The following is a 26990-nucleotide window of genomic DNA, read 5'->3' as shown; positions in this document are numbered from 1 at the left end:
AAATGTTTTGTTTATTTAAACTGGCCCTTATTGGGCCAGTTTTGGCGCTCACTAGTGGTAAGTGGCGCAGGGCGTACAAAAGGCGCGCACCACATGCAGCGCTGTGCAGATGTATCTAAAGGGACGCTCGCTCCTTCAGTGCGCGACACACACGTACGCAATTCTGTGCATGTCGCGAACAGAGTGGACCATGTAAAGGTGCAAAGAGCTAATTCTGTCGCGTTGTACGTCTAGCATACAACGCGAAAAAAGAAAAAAAAATAATGGAATCGGAAGAAGCTGTTCTTCCGATTCTGCGGCGATTAAAGGGGGAAAAATCAAAATCGAGAGGACAATCTTGATTTTAGGCTCAAGGAGAGAACACCTTGCTCCCTTGAAGACTTAAAATTCAACCAGGAACGATTTGGACCTCGATCGGGGCAAGAATTTTGCAGATCCGTCGCTGCATTTTTCAGCAAATTCAAGCCAAATTCGTGGAAAATTTTGGGTGTTCGTTGTTCGAGATTCGCCCAGATCGACTCTCTGACAATTCCTGCTACTTCTAGGTTTATTTGAATGCATTTTTTAATTAAATCGGTGTTTAATTTTCCCAAATTTGTAGTTATGCTCATGTTCGCCGTTTTTTCCCCAAATTTCGATTTCAATTCTCTTAATTCTGAAATTTACCTTGTTTTTGAATTGATTAAGCTTAGTAGAATTAGTTAGATAGTTTTGAATTGAATTTGATCGTTAATTCACCCCAATTTGAGTTCAAATACCGTAATTGGCAACTCGTGTCCATGTTTTGCCAAAATACGTTGGCTTCTAATTTAAAAAAGAACTTTGAGTTCAATCCGTTAAAGTGGGATTCATCTTTTTAAGATATGATTAGTGTGGCATTCTAAAGTATAGTTAACCTAAAATTTCCACCATGGTGTCAGCCTAGATCACCTCAGATCAGCAAATCGTAACCACGATTTGCGAGTAGGGCATGTTTGCAAATTGAAATTAACTGAGGGAAAATTAAAAAATTCAATTAAACATCACCTTCTGATTTTAGATCCGTGAGGAATTGGACTAGACTTTGCAAAAAGGGTTGGTGACAAACAAACTAGCATTCACCAGCTGTTCCAAATCATCTCTAACTCACTAAATAACCCAAAAATATAATTCAAGCTGAATTAAGTCTTTGGGTTAAATAAATGAAGCATGAATAATGGGAAACTTCTGATCTAGATTTTAGTAATTGTAACATTCTAAAAATCTAAGATCAGTTGGACACATAAACAATCTAGTTAGGGGATTAGTTAGGAATTCTTATCAGGAATTTCTAACTAATCATAAATTTGATTCTCATTGATAAAAAATTTAGAAATTAGTATCTGTGATTTGAAATATAATTTACAAACATTATGTTCACTTGGATAAAAATATGTCATCATTCCAAGTAAGAGTTCTTAGACCTACGTAGATAGAACTTGAACGTCGCCACAGCCTCCCTAGGGTTCGACCCCTTACTCGAGTACTAAGGGATAAATAAATTGTATTGATTAAGTTCAGAAAACCCTTAAAATAACGACTCATAAACACGTATTTTTGAACTTATAAATGTGTTCTAAATATTCCTATTCAAATGATATTCGGGAAGAACTTCAAAATTTATTGATTCAATATCACTATCTAGTCCCACTCATATCATGACTATAGCCAATCTCACAGACATTAGTGTGGAGATATGAAGGACATTTAATGAGTGATGTTTAGGGTAAAGAGTTAAGTAAATTGATATGTATGAGTCCCTAAATGATATTATATCTGACTATCAATTTGGTTGATTGATATCATGGTTGCGTAAGTGGCCCTTAGACCTGAGATACCACAAACGTATTGTGGATATACAGTTACATTTTGACATGACCTTTCAATTCTTAATCATGGAGTATCGAACCATCTTAGCTTGGATTCAGTTAGAAGTTAATGATGGAGATTGAGTGTTCAAGATGTCATCGCCCATGCTTGGAATAAGATAAGACATTTCAAGGAACATGATGCAAAGAAATCCTTGCACAAGGTATTGGAATATCATAGAAGAGTTCCCTTGTGATTTCCCAACGGATCTGTAGTAAGTCAGATGACTGAACTGACCATTTACCATACCATAAGTTATCCTAGGAGTGTCATGTGAATGAGGGATTATATGTACATACGAATAGATGATACTAGGTTCCATGAAAGAGTTCATAAAATCATTTTATCTTTTAGGGAATGAGGTGTAGTTAAGCACCCGGCAAATCCAACAATCAATCTTTAGATGGGGTTAACTAGATCATTCATTAATTAATTACTCTATATGTTGATATAGATAATTAATAAGGTTGATCAATAAAAGTTATTGCTCCATTGGAGTCATTAACTAATACATGGGCCTAGAGGGCACACAAAATAAGTAATTTGATGTTTAACATATAATTAAGTTTAGGCTTTTATAAAAAATCTAATCAACTATGAACTTCACCCAATAAAGAGTTCTTTAGGTACACACCCTTATTGTCCCTTCTCCCCTTGGGCACCCGCCCCTCTAGATGTTGATGTAACATGACGGCCGGGATTGTCCGGTTCGTGTTACACCACAGAATGTCGAACACTAAACACAATATGATGAAGTGAAATGCTGCGTGTAATTAAGAGAAAAATTAACGAGAAAGTACGTCGATCGTGGGTTGATCCGGGACATAAGCAATTAGTCGACACCTGATGGGTTATGACACTAGCAGGTTCCTAGTGACCTGGTCGTTCGGATCGAGGCCGACAATGTAGGGGACGTTCGACGTCCGTGAGCGTCCACACTGTCACCGATAGCGACACCAGTCCAACACCGACAAAGATAAACTGTATCACGAAAATGGCGGCTATTCCTAAACACGTGTATAATCACAAGGGGCGATGAGCAATTAGAGGTCAGCACTGACGAAGGTAATATTGCTGTAAAAGAAATGGAGGGAGAAGGACAAAACCTGATGGACGAGTTCCGAACGTAGTGGTGAATAATGGTCGTAGCAGCCTTGATGAAGAATTTAGCACTGTGATCTTCCGTCAATCAGAAGATGTCATTAGTTGAAGATAAAGCAATTTGATGATAATGCCCAAGGATTAGCCATATCGCTGACCTCTGGCGGCAACGGTGGCAGCTCATGACCAGTGACGGTATCGTTTCTGTAGTCACAACGTTGCCGAAGGTTAGGACGACGGCGGTTCCACAAAGAGAGAGAGAGTGATTGTATAGAGTCCGGTATGGTCGGAATAGCATTAAATGGGTGAGGTATTGGAGGCGAAAGCAACATTGCTCGGAGATAGTCACGATGTCACTTGTCCGGGTCAGCAAAAGCAGCAGTTTTTTTTTAATCCGATTTGATCAACAGATGAGGTAATCGCCGAGGATTGATTCTGGCAGGCAATGGTCGCACTTGGTCTTCTAATCCGATTGGGGAGTTCCAAAAAATCTCCAATGATAGCAAGGAACGTGGGTAACGAAGATGATCTAGCCGCGGGTTCTTGACCGCCGAAGGAGCGGGAAATGCGAGTGGAATTCAATGATCAAGAAAGGGGCATCCTGCCACGAGAATTTGACAACTGTCCACGATGTTCTTCAACCTCTGATGAACAAGAGCACCCGAGGAATTCACTCCAAGGGCAACCGTAGGAATCCCGAATGTAGCAGCAAGCTCCGTTGAGTTCTCTTCAACCAATCTGATGGCTTTTAGATCGGAAGAAGAATTCACCAGGAATCAGGGTTGGAAGAAGCCATGAAATTGACCGGATTCCTCCATGATTTTCTTCAAAACATCATCTCAGATATACAACGAGAAATCCGAATTACCATGAGGAGATCTGAAGACCTTCAACACATACGACGCTCTCTCCAAAAAAAAAACTGTGATTGCAAATTAAACTAACAGATCTGGATATTCAAACAACAACACGCTTGACTGCTCCCACGTCCACTCCTACCCCTCTTATAGAAGGGAAGTGGCAGTTGTGGGTGGCCCAATTGGGACCCCTTTTAAGGGGAAAGCCTATTGGGCATCCCCTTAAAAGGTCTCTTTAGGGGGAGAAGAAGTCCAACATGGATTTACTCCCCCTAAATATGGCACTAAAATAAAAACTATAAAAAAAAATGCATGCAGGAGGCCGGCACTCATGCAGGAGGGGCCTCCTGACAATCCAACAACAACGAGAAAAGAAAATTACATAAAGACACACAACATGAAGCGAGACGACAACTCCGCTTCTCAAACCTGATAATGGAACTATAGATTCTTCACATCGTCTCGAGCTCCACGACGTGGTTGACGACGGGCGGGGCTTGATCGACAGGATGGTCCTCCATCATATGTGATCATAATGGTGAAACAAAGATGGTGAATCAGTAATGAGGCTAATCAAAATGGAGGAGGATATTTGATATTTCAAGGATTAGGAGGATACATCTCGAGGCTGGACACTTGAACAACTCAACATGTCTAAGCTGACGAAGTGAGAAATCACAGATTTGATCCATACAAAGGTGATTCTGTCTTCATGTTTTCATTTGTTTTTAAGGTCCATGACAATTCTGTTTTATCATCCTTTGTGCAAATTGAAAATGGATCATGTCAATCACAATAGTAGAACATGAACAATAGTAGTGTAGGTTCTAATAAAGTGAGAAACTCATATAATCCACTTTAAGGTTTGTCCATCAGACAAAGAAAGGAATAGTACACGACAGTCTATGAATAGTTTAACTATCTTTCTAATAGCGTCATATCCTATCCTCATTTAAATCTAATAATCCAACTAATTAGAAAATGTCTATATTTGAATATATATTATATTATTTGTGACCTAGTTTTCAAGTTTGTTTGTCCTCTATAGATTTGATAAAAATATAAATAATATGGTAATAACTTTTAGATTTGTGTAAAACGAGAATATCTTCTACAACATTTTTGTTACTCAAAACATTTTAAGAGGAAGATGATTAGTAAAGGCAGAATGATGCCGGACGTCGTCGAAAATGTCGTCCGGTCGGTACCAAGGACGATGGCTTGGTATCTAGATAGGGGTGTTGGATGTCGACATCATTGTCATTCGACAGATGGATAAACCCAAATAAGTAGATGTAACTACAATGCGCAGAATGAATGCGTCCTACGTGTCGTACGTGCAGGCTCCGACTCGAAGGAGATGCCGAGCTCTGTGCTCTGAAGGGGTCATTGGGTGACGGCGACGATGGCCTCTCGATCCTCGTCGGAGGAACGAAGACATCTACGGCCGAACGGAATCAATCCGTAGGGCTCGCACGTAATGGACGGACTCGTCTATACCAGTAAGACGCTCACTTGCGTTTGTAGCTTTCTCTCAATTCCTTCAACTCTCACGTATCTAGCCCGAGCGTGGTGGAATCAAGAAGAAAGTACACTGCAAAAGGTAAAACAACAAGCGGCGGAGAGAGGAACATCATTGGTCCTCGTAGTAAAGGTCCTCGTCGATGGTGGCAGTCGAGAGTGGGTTGCAGTGGAGAGGAGTCGGAGAGCGTCATTTGCTCGACTGTCCTGGGCGGGTTCCTTCTCGAGGAAGTCAGCACGGAATGGTACTCAGGGCGTCGACCCGTACACGCCAGGATGGGCAGTAGGCGCCGAATGTTGCCGTAGATCTGGCAGATCCCCAATAGCCTTGACGACGCTCCCCTAGACGACCGATCGTTCTCACCCGGCAGTGAATTCTTGTCCACGCTAGGGGAGAACAGATCTCTTCGGTCAGGTGGGCGGAGGGAGGGCTGCTCTTTCCCACAGTTAGCAACAGGGAATTGCCAATTTTCGTGATCGGTATCAAGCGATTCAGATCAGGCGGGAAGGTGAAGGGCCGAACGGCTGTTGAAATCACTGCCAGGGGAGCAACTTCGCCCAAAATTGGACCCCCCGGGCTTCTAAATTGCCGGGAGAATCGCTGCCATTGAATTGATCGCCGAGGGTTGACCTCGACCGGATGTTTTTCAGCACTCTTTCCTTGCCGAAACTCCCCCTCCGAGCTTCAGCCATTCACCTCCATGCGCGCTGAGATTGCCGAAGGCCGTTGACATGTGAATCGATCGGTGAGTTCCTGCTGTGATGGGGGATGCTCGGGAAAGGCAACGGCCACGTTGAGGGCCAGATCGCAACTTCCTCTAAACAAAATTTCCCCCAATTCTTCAGCAATCTTTCTCCTCCATGCTCCTCTTCTTCTCCCCCTCTTTGTTCTCTATGAACGAGGGGCCAGACCAAGATAGAATAAAAAAACATTTGCTCAAAATTCTTCCTGGTCTGCCTTCCTTAGAGCGCCCTCTCTTCCCTTATAAAGGGAGGTCAAATTGGGCCCTAAGGAAGGTCAACATAAAAGGGGATAATTTTCCATTAAGGGGGGCCCTTATATAATGGGCCCCCATTACACAATAAAGAGGAATTAAGCATAAAAAAGAAAGGGGAAAAAGAAAAGGGAGGGGTTCCAAACAACTAATGACCCCTCCCCATGACGACAAAGACACAAACGCGGATAAAATGACGTACATGAATACGAGGACATGATTGGATGGAGCAGAGAAAAATGTAAACAGGAATACGCGGAGGGAACGACAGAAATCAGAACACGATAAAATTGAGCATAATTTCACCTAGCGGTCGACGATGATGGCGGGTGGCACGGACGATATTTCACCTATCCAGAAGCTTACTTAATATATCTTCATCTTTGGATCACCAAAGCATCACTTGGATGGTTCTCTCGCATCAAATTTCACCCAATTAATGTCTGATTCATTTTCTTTCAAGATTGGGTTGTTCTAGAAATTTAATTGGAGACAGAGCACTTTTTTTGGGCTTTCTATACTAATCACTTCATTTAAATATGTATTTATTCCTTTACCATGAATCAAGCTCACTCGCTTCAGGTGTTTGGCTCTTTCTGTATGAAACTTAAAAACTCTATTCCTAGATCGCGGCAATTAATCCTCTACATCTTTACCTTGTTTATTTTTCAATATCAATTTGCGAGCCAAATTGTTTCCGAACAGCCTCACTCTTATTCTCTCGTTCTCCTCTCATTCTTTACTTCGAAATATTTCCATTTATCCCAATGTCTTCTTCAATTGCCAAAAATGATCCAATTTACAGTGCCCATATCCCAATCTCTATTACTTCAGCTTTTATTTTGCACTATTTCCAATCCTCTGATATCTAACTCAAGGTTTATTTAGTCTCTCTTCCAATACACATTTTAAACCAATAATTTTTCTCATTCTCTCGGAATTTTCCCACTCAATTTTCCTCTTCTACTGTTACCATCCGATTTTCCTCTTCTATTTTATTTTCTGCTTCTCCACCTATTACTTTATGTGCCCGACTATAAGACTTTAGAATGCCACAACTTAATGCGCACTGGATAATCGTTGGTAGCCAAAGAGGAAAGCTATAGTCATAATCTCAAAAGGGTTGCTAATGAACAAGCATGATCGTAATGTTTATAATTGTTAAGGCAAAGATGATGTGGAGTTGCATTAATTGACAATTCTACAATTTGGGTACTGTGGGAGTGAATTTGAACTATTGATGTCCGCAAGAAATGGGATCTGCACACAATTTGGGCTGTGGGCAGGGAAAAATATAAGATTTATTTGTATTTATTGCACTCAAGGTTAATATTTCAAGCTTAGGACGTCTCCACGATCTGAATTTCAGGTCTAGATAGAGCTGGTGGACTGAAATGAACAACTAAATTTAACAGACGGAATGTATCGGAACGGAATTGCATTCTGATATCCATTTCTCATGAAAATTTGTCATTTTTGTCATTCGTCACCGTTCCGCCCTTTGCAGGTTTCCGTCATTCTTCTGTTCTGTCATTCATCTATTGACATAAACGGAACGAAACGGACGTTTTGGTTACGGGAAACGAAAAACATCCCCCCCTCTCATTTTTCTGACTTTTCTTCGTGTTCCTTCAAAATAGTTTATCATTCCACATTCATCAATCTTGCATTACTGTTTAAATCTTAGACTCTTCAAATCTTGTCGTCTCGACTTCTCTCTAAGATGCTGTTATGAGCTTCCAGCTCTCGCATGACTTCTTCTCTCATCTTCCCCTCAACTGCCAATAATATAACCTTTTCCTTCATTGCGGCGAACATTCTGATTACACAAATCGCACAAGCAGACTTGAGCTTAGACTCTTCAGTCTTCTCTTTCAACTCATACTCCATCACACATAGCTCGAGATCCTTATGAAGCAAATCTTCTGAATATCTCATACACAAATCTTCCAAGGAATGAATTTTCTCCGTCAACTTCTCCATGTCTCTTTCCTTCGCTGCTAGACAAGATAAACTGTTGGTCGTTTACTCTAATTTACAAAGAACAATCAATGCCTCAATATCCCTATGTATTGCAGTCATTTTGTGTTACTTAACTTCCCATCAATTTCCTGGATCATAACACGAAAAACAAACAATATCCTTCCATGAATTATTTATTCTTTAAGATCGTCAATCACGGCAGCGAAGAAACAGAAAAATGGTTAATTGAACAAAAAATGAAATATGTTTAAACTCTATTTTTAAAGTCGATAAAATAAAACTGTTTCAACTGTGTAATTTTTATTAACCTGACTCAGTTTTAAGATGGAACTAAAAACGTGGGCTATTAATTTGGTGCAAAACAAACATATACACCACGTCAAGTACTTTCCACTGCTGTAGTCTATGGAACATGACAAAAAAATGAGGTCAGCGGTCTTTTACCTACCTGTTTAATGTCCTTTCATGCCGTTAGAGATTTTTTGGCCAATACAGCCAAAGATTTAACCTTCTCAACCAATATTTGAGGTGGAATATTATCATTAACAAACAAAAAAACCATGATGAAAATAAAGAAAAAAATCCAAACTCTAACTCTCATGTGACATAAGGGAAAAAAAATATCGCACAACTTTGTTTTTTTTTAATTAAAAAATAAAGCCATGCAATCACTTCTCTCAACGTCAAAATATTAAGTTGAAAACAAGAAAGGTTACCAATATAGAATCAGACACATTTTTACGTTCTGTAATAAGTTTCACACAAAGAAAAATGAAGGTTAAAAAATTTGACACATTGTTATGTAAAAATTAAGGTAAACAATATACATTAATATTTTTGTCAACCGATATAGTCATCCGTCGTCTCCGTCAGTCGTCCGTAGTTTTCATGATCTGTCAATCTCTATGAACGAATACGGATGAAAAAAATTAAAATGACAGATGACGAAATCGTCATCCGTCCGCCAGCTCTAGGTCTAGACATAGAGACCAGGATATGGTAGCCCAGTTTTGGGGAGAATATAGTGAGATATCAGAGGGTCTGTTGTCTTGCCTTTCATCTACAATTTTAATCGTAATGTCACTAAGTTATTTAATCTTTTGGATCCTAAAATCTATTTGTATCGAAAGTGTTACATGATAAGGAGTTCTACTCGCCATCGCCACATCAGCAAAACGGGGTCCACAGAATCAGAGTCACTATTACGTGGACCAATAGGGACTTTAATAAAGAGTAGTTAGTAATAAATGGACATGTACCCCGTATACTCATTAGAGAATTAGATATAGCATTCAATATAAGTTCAAACACAGTATAGGATTAAATATAGATAGGAATACACATAGATAGGATTACACATAGATAGGAATACAGATAGATAGGATTACACGTAGATAGGAATACACATAGATAGGCCTCACATTTATCGCCAAGATCCAACGGCTCTTACTGGTTATAAACTAGCCGTTATACCTTGTTATTAACGGCTACGATTATAACAAACTAAGTCTATACGTTATAACCATAATCATATACAATATAAATACGAACCAACGATTAATGTAAATCTTGCGGATTAAAAAAAGATCTAACACATTGTGTCTTGCCTGTGTCTGAATCTTCTTCTCTCTCTCTCTCTCATTCTCTCCTCTTCTCTTCACGGTCAAGAACCATGGATCGTCTTAACATTACAAATTATTTCTTATGACTGGGATGCTAGTAATATTGAGATGGCTGACAAAAGGTCGAAGATGATTTTGATTTAATCAGTTGTACAGAAATAAATCAGAGATCTGTTGATGACAGGTGGATGTGGGGCAACGCGCTTGCCACAGACAAGTAGCATGCAGGTGGTGGTGGGGCGACATGCTCACTACAAGGGAGCGATGCGCTGGGTAGACACAAGCCGGCTACAGGCAGGCATGGGGGCGACAGGCGGCAACCATAACGAAGAAAGGTTCACTAATCAAAATTCACAGCTGTCCACAACAGAGAGGTGTTTATAGCCTTTCCGGTGTGATTTTTTTGGAAGAAAGTCATAGAAGGAAAATAATAAATGAGTTTAAAATGTCCCTTACACTCCAACCGGTCTCCATCATTAAACAAGGCTTGGAAAAGATGAGCTAGCGATTTCACCGTGTGAGCTTATAGATCATTAGTAAGGATTAAACCATGGGGACCGTCTTCTAAACCTTAAAGAATTGAATGCATTCCTTGAATTGGAAAGTAAATCCATGCGCAGGCTCATAAATTGGCGTTCATACGCTTTCACGGTCTGCATTTCAGAACCGGGTGCTCAATAGATAGTATCGTCTTTTGGGGGGATAAGCTGGGCGAATTGTCGTGTCTTTACTGTATTGTTTTGTTTCTGAAGACAGGAAATTATTTACTCTTCTGAATTTGAGCATCCAAGAACCATCTAAATAAATAAATCTCGCTTTACTTTCATGAATAGGACACCAGAAATATTGAAATGGAAGGGGCTGACGAAAGTACGAAAATAAGTTTGATTTAACAATATTACATAAATAAGTCAGCTGTCGGCCGCGCCTATCTTGATGCATAACAATGAAATAAGGTAACTAAGGATAATACCAGGACATGAGCCAGTGAACTTAATGTATGAGCTTGTAGATGGTACGTGATCAAAGGAAACAAAAGGATACCGGGGTCTTCCAAGAAACTTCACTCAATTAAAAATCACTCAAGCGTTTTGTTTAAATATCCGTTTCGTAGTAACACAGGGTAGTTCCATTTTTATGCTCGGTAATTCTTGTAGACTTTTGTTTCTAAAGACAAGTAGTTATATAATATGCTGGACTCGAGCATCTAATGACTTTTCAAAGAAGACTTACTAAGTATATTCATGAATGGGATAGTAACGATGTAGAGATGGAAGAAACTTACGAGAGTACGAAACTTATTCGATTGATTAAAATTCACAGAAATAAATGAGTTGAGTCTATCATAATACGAAACAATGAAATTGGCGCATGTGGATAATATTAAAGCATGACCCGGCGATTTCAATGCATGATCTCATAATGGTATAACCTAAGAATTGATAAACTTCGTTGACTGAGGAAAATAAAGGTCATGATCTCATGCTCGCTCTGAAACAAATTCGTAAATAGGCGTTAAACCATGAAGACTGTCGCCTAAGAATTTCCCGAACCCTGAAAAATATAAAATCGTCTCTTCAATTGTAAAGAACATATGAAGCGCAAGCTTATGGCTTCGCAACCATCTTTCCAGCTTTAGAGTCTACACAACATCCGGTACAAAAATAGCTGAAGTCCTTTTCCCAGTACGTGGACTAACCTAGATTCTTTAAGCAATTTTTTGCATTAAGAATCCATAGCGACAGCAGGCAATCCCACTCAAGTCTGGCCCGCATAGAAATTTGAAGAAATCCAATCGAACGGGCTGAAATCCAACCGTGAATATCTGAACTTGTGGCTGGGCAGGATGCTATCAAGTATCTAGCCGATACAGGGCTAGACCAATAGGGCGAACGTAGACGATACTGGATAACTCAATATCCCCCCAAGGCGACTCCCGAAACATTTAAAACGTAGACTCCTGGCCTTCCATATTCTCAAGCGAAGTCCAGCCTCCTGCCAACGTCTAACGAGTAATCGACTTCCTCTCTCCAGAAGACGATGGCAGCCACCATGGCCCTCTCCTCCCCCTCCATGGCCGGTAAGGCGGTCAAGGTCTCCCCCGCCGGCTCCGAGGTCTTCGGCGAGGGCCGGATCTCCATGAGGAAGACGGCAGCCAAGCCCAAGCCCGTCTCCTCCGGCAGCGCCTGGTACGGCCCCGACCGGGTCAAGTACCTCGGCCCCTTCTCCGGCGAGGCCCCCTCGTACCTCACCGGCGAGTTCCCCGGCGACTACGGCTGGGACACGGCCGGGCTCTCGGCCGACCCCGAGACCTTCGCCAAGAACCGCGAGCTGGAGGTGATCCACGCCCGCTGGGCCATGCTCGGCGCGCTGGGCTGCGTCTTCCCCGAGCTGCTCGCCCGCAACGGCGTCAAGTTCGGCGAGGCGGTCTGGTTCAAGGCCGGGTCGCAGATCTTCAGCGAGGGCGGACTGGACTACCTCGGCAACCCCAGCCTGGTGCACGCTCAGAGTATCCTCGCCATCTGGGCCACGCAGGTCGTCCTCATGGGCGCCGTCGAGGGCTACCGCGTCGCCGGGGGTCCTCTCGGCGAGGTGGTCGACCCACTCTACCCCGGCGGCAGCTTCGACCCGCTGAACCTGGCCGAGGACCCCGAGGCCTTCGCGGAGCTGAAGGTGAAGGAGATCAAGAACGGCCGCCTGGCCATGTTCTCCATGTTCGGCTTCTTCGTGCAGGCCATTGTCACCGGCAAGGGTCCCCTGGAGAACCTGGCCGACCACCTCTCCGACCCCGTCAACAACAACGCCTGGGCCTACGCAACCAACTTCGCTCCCGGGAACTAAGCTCTTCGAGCCTCTGGTCTTTTATCGAAATTTTTATTCGAAGCGTACTTGTTCCGGTGTTGTAAATTATCGCCGTGAAGATTTGATTCCATCCGTTCACCGTCCGAGTTTCTTTTCAACCTTGGAAGGCCGATGAGCAGCGGCTGGAGCCGGCTGATTTTAGACGGCTGCAAAAATTTATTAAGCTCATTGCTGAAGAATGCTGGCTCGAATCATTTTCTGAGTGAGTAAACATTTGATTTTGTGTTGAAATAAAAAATAGCTTATTCGCGGCTGTGGAATTATTTATGTCCGAAACACAAAGAAAAGTATTAATGGAAACAACCAGACTTCATTCTTTATCAATATAAAATTCGATCAAAACTTTTTTAAGCTCTTAAACCATCTTGACGGGTGAATTTACGTTGTCTCGGAAGTAAACTGATCAATACACTGATGTTTAAGTGCCTATTCAGCCTGCGACGTTACAGTTGCCACTACTAATTGTGTAACGTATCTCATTGTGCATTCAGACACCAGCGAGATCAGGTGTTTCAGTTTAAGGATATGAACCAAATTATTACTGATTTAAGGCTAACGGCTGCACAGTGATGGGGTTGAGCTAGGGTATTTATAAATTTTGCCCTTTCAGTATTATAATCTAAATATATAGATATCGGAAACATATAACACTAGGAAAGGAATTAAGAACACTAGTGGGGTCCGCTCGCAATGCTCGCTTCGGTAGAGAGGGAAGAGGGAGAAAGCAGGGCCGTACTCATTGTGGGAGATAAGAAAAAAATCCCATCTTCAGCCACTCCGACGAACCACACAGATCTGAAGCTCTTAGAAGGAAGACGAAGAAGGAAAAAAACAAAAGCTCTTTCGTTCGGATTACATGCCGGGGGTAGCATAGACGACGGGTGACGGATCAGACCTCACCTGGTCCCTATGCAACAATGTCACCCATTCCTTCTTTGCATCCAAGTTCTCACCGCGGCACCAGCGGCGAAACTCTGTAATTCAGATCCCCCAAGAGAGTTCTACGGCTGCCACGGTAACAAAAATAATTCGAAATAAAGTAGACTATAATATTATGTTCTGTATCGGGTGTAGTTTGTGTCTTGATTTGGCAAATGTTTCTCACTCTTGATCGAGGGGTTTTCTTTGCCGCCGGCAGAGGAAGGCGGGGCGAGAGAGGATCTTGATACTTAAATATCAAGATGCATGCAGCGTCTTGGCGGCGACGCAGTTGCACCGCTGCTCATCTTCGGAGGCCCCGTCGGACGATAGATGGCAGCGAACGAAACAGAAGCTCTTTTTCTGAAGGAAGAAGGTAATGGAGATGGCACCTTGGTAGGGAAAGATGAGATTTTATATATAGAGCGAGAGGAGGAGGGGGAAAAGGTAAGGGAGGAGTTGATTGCCTTGTTGCCCATGAAGCCCATGGTGCCGTTTTGGGAGGGTGGAGAAGCTTAGATGGTGGAAATCATTCCGCAGGCTTCCTCTCAGCCACACGACCAGAAGGATTCCACCATTTGTTGGCTCACCACAATGAAGAACTCCTCGGCCTGGCCCTCTTTCACGGGGTGGATCTTCTGTCCCGATGACGATGATGATGACGATTTCGAGAATGATGACGACGATGATGATGATGATCGGTTTAGTGCAGTGCGAATGGTAGAACGACTTCCTGGAAGCTGAAATTAAAGGGATTTAGTTTTGGAGGATTTTGGCGATGAGAAGAGAGTAAGAGAGCTTGAGGGTGTGATGGGGGACCATCGCGACGACACCGCCACAGGACGCGCGCGACCACTCCGAGCTGCCCGCGCCGGCGCCTGCGCCCCCGGCTTTAAGTACTCGTCGTAAGTTTATTTTCGATTTGTTTGTGATACACATTTGGACCCGGACAAGTGTTAGGCCTCGTCCTTTTCTTTTCATATTCTGTCTCGTTGATTACGTGTAACGAGGAGGGCCACGTCATGCGACGTACCCCTCCTCCCTTTTGGGCTTCTTGGCACCCTTCCCCCCCCTATATAAGGGGAAGGCATGCCCCAAGAACACTGGTCTGTTTTTGAAAGAAACAATATCAGTCTTTTTTTTGCGTTCAAATTCTGATAGTCAAATTTAGCAAGGGGGTCATCCCCTACCTCCCGATCGAATTGGCAGTCTGACCAGCTTCTTCCGGTGCCGCTTGAACTTCCCGCCGACTCACTGTCAACCTTGCTCGCCGACGACCGCCGTGGGATCGCCTTCCCCCTGTGCGCCCTCCGGCTCGCCCTCTATGGTCCGGCCATGCCGTGAATTCGTCACTTGTCCTCGTCGTCGGAGCTCCCTCTGGCCGGCATCCAAAAGCCGGATCTCTGCTTCGCGCGGTGGTGTACTTCGAGCGTCGCAGATCTGCAGAAGTCGCGCTAACGCGCCCGACTGAGGGTTAGCGTACGCGGCGTTCGCCCACGACGGATCATCCGTCAACCTCGGCGCCCCCCGGTCCTTCAATCTTCTCTACACCATCCGCTGACGGCGGACTTCTCTGTCCTTCGGACCTTCCCACGCCGCCAGCGCTATCGCGGCCATCTTCGGTCCTTTTAGGCCGCCATATTTCGCCCTCCACCGTTGCCGCCGTCCCAAATCGCCGGTTCCGCACGCCGTCACCCTCGCGTAGACCACCGGTGGACGCAGACGCCCGACTTCTGCGCCAGGCCGCGCGCGGACCTGCTAGGTTCTCTGACCGTGGCGGTACCCTCTGCCGTAGCCGCTTCTCTGATCGTGAAAACAATCACTCACCGCCCGGGTGATCCCGTTGACGATTCTCCTCCCTGACTTGTGGCTTCCTCCAACTGTGTTGTGGGGGAGCTGATGTGATCAACTGTTGTGGAACCTGTTCTCGAAGGGAAGCTGTGTGATTGCTAGGAGATTTGGGGTTCTCTTCTGGATCAACGTCGACGAACGATCCCTGGTACCGACTCGAACCCCCCCTTTTTGTTATAGTATCATTACCTTGTGCAGTGCTGTCTCCCGCTATCAGTTCCTCTGCTGCTAGATATTGTCAAGAATTCAGTTAGGATTAGCCTCCCGTTGAGTGATAGGGCTTCTTGTGATAGACGAACAGATTATAATCGTCCAAGGTGAACTCTCTAGGGCGGTTACTCGCCTCTTGCGTCGTGCTTGTTCGAGTGAACCTGAGGGTCACCCGGAGTTGATCCAGAACTTGTCGTCCCTTAGGAGTTACTGTCTCGGCCCCCCACCGCCGGCCCGTCCTTGTGCTCTCGAAAGTCTCTTAACGCGTGCATTCATTCGCATAATTAAATTTGCACCGTGCATCCTGCTGTGACGTAACACGAGCCGTCGATCCCGGCGTTACCGTGTTACATCAGGGTGTATCAGAGACGGTAGACGTAAATATCAAGATGCATACAGATTCTTGCTGGCAATGAGGTTGCACCGCCGCTCGTTCCTATGGCCCCGCCAGACGACAGATGGCAGCGAATGAATCAGAAGCTCTCTTTCTAAAGGACGAAGCTAACGGAGATGGCGCCTTGGTAGGGAAAGATGAGATTTTATATATAGAGAGAGAGGAGGAGGGGGAAAACGTAAGGGAGGAGTTGCTTGCCTTGTTTCCCATGAAACTTATGGTGCTGCATGGTGCTGCATTGGGACAGAGGGACGAAGGAGATCCTTCCTCATGGTTCCTCTCAGCCACACGATCAGAAGGATTCTAACCATCTGCCGACTCGCCATGGTGGAGAACTCTCGGCCTGGACCTCTTTCACGGGGTGGATCTTCTGCCCTGAGGATGATGATGATAACAATGTCGACAATGATGATGATGATGGTGATGATGATTAGTTTAGTGCAGCGCGGGATGAGGGAACGGCTTGCTGGAAGTTGAAATTAAAGGGATGTTAGTTTTGGAGGATTTTGGTGATGAGACGGGAGTGAGAGAGATTGAGGGTGTACTTGAGAACGTAGATGCAAATATCAAGATGCAGCCAGCGTCTTGGCGGTGACACGGTCGCACCGTCCCTCGTCTCCAACGGCCCGCCGGACGACAAATGGCATAGTTTGAAGCAGAAGCTCTTATTCTGAACGAAGAAGCTAACAAAGATGGCGCCATGGTAAAGAAATATGAGATTTTATAGAGAGGGGAAGAGAGAGAGGAGGTGGGGCAAACGTAAGGGAGAAGTTGGCTGCCTTGTTGCCCATGAAGCCTATGGTGCCTCATTGCGACGGAGGAGAAGCTCAGATGGCAAAGATCCTTCCTCATGCTTTCTCTCTGCCACATGATCACAAGGATTCCAACCATTTACCAGCTCGCCACGGTGAAAAAATCCTCGGCCTAGCCCTCTTTCACGGGGTGGATCTTCTGCCCCGACGATGAGGCCGATGATGATATCGGCGATGATGATGATGATAATGATGATCAGTTTAGTGCAGCGCAGATGAGGGAACGACTTCCTGGAAGCCAAAATTTAAAGGGATCTTAGTTTTGGTGGATTTCGGTGATGATAAGGGATTGAGAGACATTGAGGGTGTACATGAGAACGTAGAAGCTCTTCTTCTACTGCCTTCTACCTGACATCTCCTAATGGAAAACCTGTGTAAACAATGTTAGTCATAGTTGGGCGATTTGCGCCCCCATCGCGGAACACGATTCCTGTTGGACCGATCCGCATCCTTGAGAGAGCGATGTAGAGTTGGCCGTGAGTGAAATGGGGGTTCGGTAGATATAACCCCACAGTGTCGAGAGTATAACCTTTGGATTTATTAATTGTCATCGCGAAGGCCAGTCGAAATGGGAACTAAAGGTGCTTGAATCGAAACGGAGGCCTCGATTGAGACTGGTATAGCGCAATATGTGGTAGGAGATGTAATTCACCGTAGAAATTTCCTTGGCTGACGATTGTGGCTTGGAGCATTGTCGGGAGAAAGCCATCAACACGAAGCCTTGTCCCGTTGCATAGACCTTGCAATGTGTTGAAGTTTTGCAGAAGGATCGCGATGCACCCGATCTTGAGTCGGAGCTTGTAGAGAAACATCGTTGCATCGTCAATCGTGTTCAGGAACTCGGTTAGGTAGAGGGATTTGTTGTTGACTTCGCTAGGAGGGATTGCATCGAAGTTGAAGTACTCCATCACTTCACCTAGAAACACGTCGAGCACCATGTTGTTTACCTTTACCACATCATCAGTCAGAGGCGTCAAAATCGTCTTCGTTAACAACTGAGTTGTGCCATCTTTAGAGGTGCCATAAACCTGGGCAATCAGATCATACAAAAAGAAGACGCGCTGAATCTCAGCCAGAAGATGGACATCAGGGCCAATTCGTCCTTCTCCGACGGCAAGTAAAAACTCGCTCCACGCTTGTTGGTCGGGTGAAACGCGGACGTTGTTTCAGAGGCAAAAAACAGAGCAATGGCGCCATAAATTACTTCGGTTGAGGGACGAACTGACAATCATTAAGAGTGAACCTTTCAGTATGACTAGAAGCATTTGTCTGAAGTTGCCTCCCATCTCGATGACCTTGGTGCCAAAAGGAACACTTTCCAAAGTTGCATTGATAGTCTTCATCACATCTCGAATAGATCGATCGAGCATCTCGTAAATGTGGCAGTGCATCATTGGAGCTTCATCCACAATTATTGTGCTTGATGACTGAATTTGGCGGCTGATCTTGAAGTCAGGTGAGATTCCACACGTAGGGATGTGAGTGATGGGAATATGAATCTTGAATGTGGAGTACAACATTCGCCCTCCTTCTAGAAGAAGCGTTGCGATACCACTTGTCGCAATAGATATGGCGTTGAGGCGAGAGGGCTTGATCTGCGCAAGAATAGCTGATTAGAGAAACGTCTTACGAGATCCCCCAAGCCTTTCAAGGAAGAAGACCTTGGCCTCCTTAGCACATTTTGTCGATTTGATGGCTTCGAATACTACATCATACAGTTGGTGTTGTTCTACGTTCAGCATACCTTGTAGGTGTTCTGCCATAAGGATCACATGCAGAATGTTGTTTCCTTGGCTTGGCCCGCATTCTGTATCTGTCAGTTGAAGTTCGACGCCTTGGGGCAACCCTGGGAATACTGCGAGTGAAGATCCGTTGTGGTATAGGATTGACTCGAGTGCGCTCAACACTTCTTGCTGTATCAGGTTAGTAACTTGTGAAGCGCCATTTTTGAAATGGACGTCCTCTGACATGGCGTCAAGGTATTTCTCGAGAAGCACTTATGGTTGGGATATTTCACAGTAGAGTAGCATCATCGCGAAGAGCTCGCAAACTTGACGGGGAGAAGCAAAGTCTGCCCCCAATGCAAGATCATTGTCAAACTCTACGTCAGAGTGGAGTAGGCCACGCGTTTCAATAGCCCCTTGGTACGTGTCGTAGACAACAACATCAACGGTGCACAAATATTTGTAGCAGGTTGCTCCTGGAAGGTGATGAAGCATCAATCGGAGGTAGTATCGCGTACTATTGCACGGGCACAAGAAGTGCATCATTTTGATACACTATAGTCACTGACGTCATGACCAACGTCGAGTGGAATCATTTCGCCAACGTCCGCTGGGTTACTTTGTCTTCTAGTTGCTCTCTGTTGTACCACATCCACTTTGTGAGGGTCGTGCATGGTGACCTGTCCATCACTTCATTGAGCGGTTCGTCTTCAACATACACCACGGATTGCATATTCTTGTCGTGAACTTGGAGGGCATACATAGTTGGATACATCTTCTGCATGCTCAATTCGTAGATCTGCCAAAAAGTCTCTAATGCAGATACATATCGGGCATCGAGATACTGTTGGGCTTTATTGCGTGACGAAGGGTTTGAGCTGCACCAGCGATGGCACCGTCTATTGGAGCATCCTTCGAAGATACTCTGGCTTGAATGCGATCGTGGCCCTTGTAGACATACTTGTACATGTACTTCACCGAATGGATGGAAGAGCCGATTTCCATGTTGATGTGGCAGTTGAACACTTCGCACAAATACTTGTCGTGTGGAACAACCTAGTGGTTTTCAATGAGATGCGAACCTTCTGGACGACGCGGCCATTATTGCGACGCTGGTAGAGAGGGTACCCATCGTTGTTTATTTGTGTTGAGCCGATGAACTCCTTGGGGAACTTCTTGGAGTACTTTCCGTCCATATACAGGCATCTTGGGTTTGTAGAACCGCTAGGGCCATGAATCATATGTGTCGCCACATAGTCAAACAACTCCTTGTCGCGGGGATCTGGTAACTTGGCTCACACAACCTTGTCGATGTTTTCAAGAGTCTTTGGATTGTACGTATGATCTAGTATCCAAAGCATGTGTGCGTGTGGGGACCACGCTTCTGAAACACCACAACATATACACGACCTTTTACTTTGCCGAATATTTCATTGTCGATGATCAAATGGAGGTCCGCCTTTAGTTTTAACCAGAAAATGCGACAGCAGAGGTCGAATGGATCTTGCGACTTCTGGCCAGGTAGCATAGCTTCCGTGATGTCGGGCCATTTTCGGTTGCAAGTCATCGTGATGAATAAAGCTGAGTTTCCTAACTTCGTACGAGGGCCATGACATCCTGGTACAGCCCTTGCATGTAGCGCGGGCCGCCATTAAAGGAAGGTGGGAGAATGATCATCCTACCTACGGGCACGACAACAGCGTCGGGGGCAACTAGATCAATCAACCCTTGGTAGAGGCTGGTACGCAACGTTGCCCCGTTACAACGAATCCAGTGTAAGCGAGATTCTTCAACCTTGGCGTAAGCATCCACAACATATTCTTGAAAAAGCCGACTAGAAAGATGAAGCACTCTTGATGAGTCTCGAACCTTCAGGTGGTAGGCATAAAACTGGTTCATCGTCACCTTGCTTCTGTCCTTTAGTTGCAGGCTCTACCCCAAACTACCATACGGAAAGAGCATCACGAAGTGGAGTGGATCATAATTTCCATTGAGCTGATTCACGAATTGCAGGCCCCCACCACGCTTCTGAAGAACAATGCTGCGCCTTTCATCTCCTTCGTTTCCGTCTCTAGGTATAAGAATAGTGACTTCAGAGCCTGTGGGTTGATCATAACGCCGGTCGGGGATAGAAGGTTCGTCGGCTCGTAGAATTCTTGGGTGGATGCGGTGAGAAGCACTTCTTCGTTGTTCACTTGAAACAGGCAAACAAAGGGATTGGCCACACTCAGACAATAGTGAATCTTTTGAAGGATACTGTGATGCAGATCAGGGAAGATTGAGCTTCGTCGTTCGATCTGGTAGTCTATGTCGTAGATGTAGATTTGAGCAAAGCAGGGAGCTTGACCAACAAGGGGCAGCCAAGCATTTGAGATTTGATGGTAGACGCTGCCTTAGATGCCATACGTGCACACGTCGGCATGGTTGTCGGCGAGGGAACAGTCAAAATTTGCACCAGTGGAAGTGAAACTGAAAGCTGAATTGTAGGCTCAAAGAAAATTGCGACAGTGCTTTGCCTCATCCGTCGTCGCCTCGAGTAGAGCAAGAAGCGGTGCCGGCGGGTTGGGAAACACCGACAACGCGACCTCGCGATTCTTGGAGCATAAGTGGAGCACATGGTTTCGCTGACTAGAGCCATGTTTGCGTTCTTGCATCCACATCTTTGATTGGCATACAACGCATGTTGCAATCATGGCTCTGAGAGAATGTGGTTAAATGTTTGCCACATTGCGGGTAGCTGTAAGGAGTGTTCTCATGTTGGCTGATCCTGTCGAGCGACAATATGCAAGTCGCTCGGCCATACGGTTGCACTCAATGACGGGCGCAATCCGCGTCCAAAAGGCTACATGAATTCCTATAATTATTAGTATAGATTAGTAGTAGAGCTTAGAAGTATAGGTAAATGTTTAGAATGAAGTACGCAAAATAGTACGAGAATATATATTATTTCATTTCCGTTGATTTCCTGTTTAGATTTTGAATCCCTGATATGATTTTTGATCTATTTTAGATTTCATATTCGAATATGATTTCTGCTGATTTCATTCGTAGAATTTGAATCCAATACATAATATTGCAAATGAATTGGAAATCTTGAACCTATTACACAATATAGTTTCGTGACTTAAGCGCAGATTTTTGTATAATTTGAAGATTGTATAAAATCGAAAATAGAATTTAGATTTTTGATTTCATATTAGATTTTTGAATACACAATTTTCGTTTCTGTATTTGTAGACGTTGATTTAGAAGAATTCCGTACATTTCAGTAGATCAAGAATTCCGTAGATTTGCGTAGATCTGAAATTCACAATCAAATGAAATCCAGATTGAATTTACGGAGCAGATAATCATATATAATCAACATCTATGAATCTAAAATTCAGAGACAGATCTAAAATTCACAATAATTGAGAGTACAAAATTTCATAGGCGAATGTAAAAATCACAATAATTAGATGAATCAACATCTGCGATTACACAATCAAGGATCATATATTGGGGTACTCGATTGACAGATGGAAAAAGATAGAAGAAAACACAGTGCCACAAATTTATTTTTGCTGTCGCACCTGCTTTTTGATATTGAGTGGGCTCAAACGAAATATAAGAGCCGAACTGTTCCAGGTCCAAAGTTTTTGGGTACCGTGTTGTCTTTATGTTTAGTATATCCAGATAAAGCTCCATCAAACCGACAACCATTTTTTGAATTGAAATCTTACACTTGTGTCAGACAGTTCGCTCAATGCACCAACTTCTTTGTTTCGTTTGAACTGCATAAAGGGTAGAATGTTAAACTGATGAACCTCAACACTGATGATCAGAGAGTTCTTCAATGAATTCGTGATGGAATAGAAACATGAATTTTTATGGCGGGAGAATGAATGTTTTGACAGAGTATCAAAATTCAACAGCATCTGCCATTGATCCTTTTTCAGCAGAAAATAGATTCAATCAAAGAGAGAAATCGGATTTCAAAATCCTCGGCAATCGTAGGCAGAAGAAAGTGGCTGGGAGTGGGACAATCGGATATGAGTTCGAAGAATTCACTAAATCCGCTAATTGAAGTAAGTCTACTGAAGTTAGATAAGAATTCGGTAATGCTCGCTTGGGGTATAGACGAAACGATCAAGAGACTGATATCTCAAAAATTCTGTTCTCAATTCTGATCAACTTTGATATGGATTTAGACCGAGAATGAGATCTCGAAATTGACTGAGATCAGAATCTCTATCTCAATCAATTTCCAATCAGAATTTTAGATCTCGATTTCTGATCTCAATTTCTGATCGAAGCAGGACATATGATAGAAATTCACTGAAAATATCCATGTCAGTCATTTTCGAAAATTCTGAGATCGAGATCATATGTCCTATTTCCAAATCATATCATTCTGAGATCGAGATCATATGAGATCGAGATCGAGATTCTGACATCAAAATTCCGAAATTGGTTGACCAAATTTCGAACTTGATGGATGCAACATCGACAGTTTTATCAATTTGAGTCAATTTCGAGATCGAGATTCTGATCTCAGTCAATTTCCCGATCTCCTCAATGAAAACTCTCGGTCAATCAAGTTCAAAATTGATGAAACTGAATTTTTGATATTGGCTAAAATTTGATCGATTTCATCAACCAGACATTGCATATAATTCAGATATTGCATATAACATGACAGAGATCAGTACACATCAGCAGTGAAAACTCACACAACAGAGTTTAATCGAATCGTTGTATTAGTTTTGTAAAAAATTTATGCAAGGCATCGGAGATGAAAATCTTGTGCAAAATCGAAAGAAGATAACTTGGGAATTCGTGAACAAAATATCCACGAAACTTGAGACTTGAAGAGTGCGGTGTGCCCTGAAACCGGCGCTGCATCTCAAGAACCATCCGCGGATCAATCTCAACAGCCGCAACAGACTTTGCCACAATGCTCGCAATGCTCGCTTGGGATATAGATGAAACGATCGGGAGACTGATATCTCGAAAATTCTGATCTCAATTCTGATCAATTTCGATTTGGATTTATACGGAGACTGAAAAGATAAAAATAAAAATCAATCGAAATAGTACAAAGGATGAATGTTCGCCTTTTGCTCGAAGCAAGTCTCGATGAAAAAGGACTTGTCAATCAAAAAAATCAGGACTTCTCGATTGAAAAGATTAAACAGGACACTCTCTACAGAGCCCTATGTCTAGCACCAAAAGTCACGCCATATTAGCTACCGTTCTCGGTTTACCCATTCAGCTGGTCCTTAGGGGCTGATTCAAGAGAAGTTACGTGAGTAAATCTTCTCTAATTTGGTAGGCATTACACCGCCAGGACTAACCTCCCTCATAAGTGGAGATCATAAACTTGTGTTTCTCCTTGTTCTATAGAAGTTACGTTAGTCTCTGCGTTCTATAGAAGGGGGCATACCCCTTTAATCTTGTGTTTCTCCTTGTTCTCATAAACTTCTCCACTTTTGCCGTCTTGTACAGGAGCCGATATTCTATTAGTTGCACAATTCGAAGAATTGACATGTGGCGGATCCTGAAAATTTTGATGACATATTTTTTTACCGTTTGTCACGTCATGCAAAGGCCAATAGTAATAGATTTTTTCTGCATAGTTTTAGTTATTTGGCCATGGCACAAGTATTTTTGACCTTGTTTTTGAATTCTTCCTCAATCAAAAATATTTCCCCCATCTCTAGAGCATATCCTTTGAGAGTGTTTTTCTCTCTTCATAGTGTCATCATGTCCATCCACTTCCAACAAGTTTTATCTGAGCGTCCTGACTCCAACACATCACAACATTAAAACATTAATGAACTGGTTTAATATCTACCTCGAGTACTACAAATACAAAAAAATCTACATTGTTACTTTGACCATAAGTGAAAAAACCGAATATATTTGTTTTTTCTCCAGATGATAATTCTTCTAGGCTTACTCCAATATCCTAGTTCCCTATTGTCGAGACATATTACCCCCTTATCCTCGGTCCCTTGAAAATCATAAACTTGTGATCATATTGATAAATAAGCCTTTCACATATAATCCTTTGCATAGAAATTTTTTTTCATGACTATCATATTGATTAATAAGACCATCATATAAATATTTTGAAGTTGTGACAATCATATAATTATGATAAAATGTCAAACAAATCAGTTGTGGTTTAACAAATCAGTAATTTTCCTATTAGGTTTGATTAAGTAGAGTTTTATTCTTTATATTATGGTACACCTTTTTCACATTTTCTTGTATCCCACCACCACCTACGTGATTTTACAAGCTTATACTTTGTATCATATTAGAGTTGTACCTTGATAAGAATATTTTCTATCTAGGGTTGTAACTTGGAAGTGCAAACATAGATTTTATGGATTAGTGTTTGATCAATGTTCTTAAGGTGAAGTTATTTTTTAATGTCCTTAATTGTCCAATGGAAGTTTTCTCCATGCAACGTTAAATAGGTCAATTCATGCTCAAACATGCTAATCTATTCATAACATATCAGGGAAATCATGTTATGAACAAACAAGTAAATTTTTAGTCACATATATTTAGTTGGTACCTAATACCTTCCTGCCTTTGAAGATAACTAACCTTTTATAGAAAGGGCAGTATGTAAAATATAAAACTCTTGACCTGAAGGTTATGGGATTTGAAGCAAAATTAATTTGCTTTAGTGTTAAAAAGTTGTACTCAATTAAAATTCGTGCATGTCAATCAAAGGCTAATTCCCTTGATTGAAAATGCATAAATTAATATTTTCATGAATTTTGTGATGTCTAAAATTTTAACTGCAAAGTCAAAAATCAATGGAATTTGAGCTGGGATAACTCACAGTCATCTTTGCAGAAAAGTCTGAGCTATCTCATTAAGTTGACAAATCAATAACCAAACCAATTTGAATATTTATTATATAGAATTAATATCTTATGTATTCACTTTTTATTAAGAGAGTTTGTGTATTCAAAATACAATTGATAGGCTTAGCTCTTCGCGTTTTGACCTGAGAATCACATTCCCTTTATTATGATAAAAAATATATATGAATTTAACTTTATAATAAATACAGTTATTCTATGATAACAAGTTTTATTCAAATAATATTTACCATATTAATAAAATATTTTAATGGTAAGATAAAATTAATTGAAGCATAAACTCTCAATTCAATAAAGTAGAAAACTGAATGAGATCATTAAATAAGATTTGGTTGAACAAGAAGAAGATCTTCCCATGGCACATTAAAAACAGTAATCTCTAGATCTTGAGGTATACTAAGAAATATATAATAAAAATATAATTAATATTTAAAATGAAATTTTATTATAATAAAAATATGGATTAAGAAATATGTTTGAATTCAGTGGTGGCATCCTATGTATTAGTTTTAATGATTTTTAGATAGATTTTATTAAGAGAATATAACCTGTCATCCAATAAATATGTAAGATAATATCTAGAAAAATAAAGTGACAATAAGAGAAAGGATGGTTCTTTGGGGGTTTAAAACATACTGTACTCACTATTTACTTGGTTGTTTAGTTGATTCAGAATATTCTGACCTCCTAAAAAATAGAACATATGTTGTGAGTTAGTATTTTGATAAGATTTACGTAACATGGGAAACCAAAATAAGTATACTTTATTGTACTTAAGAGGTAAAATATGGTATAATGAATTAATAATTTTTCATAATGCTACATATCATATTTTGGAGTTACATATACTTCATTTGAGTCATGTGGGTAAATTTTTCATATAAAATTAAATAAGCAGTATAATTTCTGATCCAAATTAATTGAAAACAAAGAATAGGGGCATAGGTAAAATGAGAACCTTTTTCCAGTAAATAATTCAAACCTCCTGATCACTAAATTAAGCTAAGTTATTTTCATTCGTTTGGGAAATGTAGAATTATTTATTATTAAATTAATTTGATATTTTAAATCGAGTTCAAAGATAGATCTATGGAGATTGTGATCTAAAATGAAAAATAATTGTGCGATTTTGTAGGTAAAACTTGATTTGTACTGAATTAATATATCCTGATATGGGATATTTACCCATAAAGTTTTGAATGAAAATTTCTTCAAGTTACCTTACTTAAGAGTGAGATCAAGTTGAACAGAGAAAGAAACCCGAGAATAACCTGAAATAAATATTGATAAAAATAGAGGGAGAATCATTTGTCTGAATACCATATCATTATTACTTCCTATATAAATTAACTATATATTCATCCATTTT

The 26990-nt window shown here is 42.1% G+C and overlaps 1 protein-coding gene and 2 long non-coding RNA genes across 3 annotated transcripts; 1 reads left to right on the top strand and 2 right to left on the bottom strand.

Annotated features, from left to right (window-relative positions):
• Window positions 1-2538: 2538 nt before the first annotated feature.
• On the bottom strand, window positions 2539-4100 carry LOC144715088 (uncharacterized). Its single transcript, XR_013584517.1, has 3 exons — window positions 3147-4100; window positions 2994-3066; window positions 2539-2894 (listed from the first exon to the last, which is right to left on the bottom strand). It is a non-coding gene; the product is annotated as an uncharacterized LOC144715088 (long non-coding RNA).
• Window positions 4101-11932: 7832 nt separating this feature from the next.
• On the top strand, window positions 11933-12911 carry LOC144714798 (chlorophyll a-b binding protein 40, chloroplastic-like). The gene has a single exon (XM_078589584.1). It carries the CDS (start codon window positions 12007-12009, stop codon window positions 12805-12807), a length of 801 nt encoding a protein of 266 aa, XP_078445710.1. The 5' UTR covers window positions 11933-12006; the 3' UTR covers window positions 12808-12911.
• Window positions 12912-14139: 1228 nt separating this feature from the next.
• On the bottom strand, window positions 14140-15072 carry LOC144715246 (uncharacterized). Its single transcript, XR_013584561.1, has 3 exons — window positions 14937-15072; window positions 14566-14854; window positions 14140-14486 (listed from the first exon to the last, which is right to left on the bottom strand). It is a non-coding gene; the product is annotated as an uncharacterized LOC144715246 (long non-coding RNA).
• Window positions 15073-26990: the final 11918 nt, after the last annotated feature.

The sequence above is a fragment of the Wolffia australiana genome, chromosome 18 (genome assembly GCF_029677425.1).
Source record: "Wolffia australiana isolate 7733 chromosome 18, ASM2967742v1".
In the NCBI taxonomy this organism is placed as follows: Eukaryota; Viridiplantae; Streptophyta; class Magnoliopsida; order Alismatales; family Araceae; genus Wolffia; species Wolffia australiana.
Note: the sequence above shows the minus strand (reverse complement) of the source record. Positions and strands in the feature narration are given on the sequence as shown.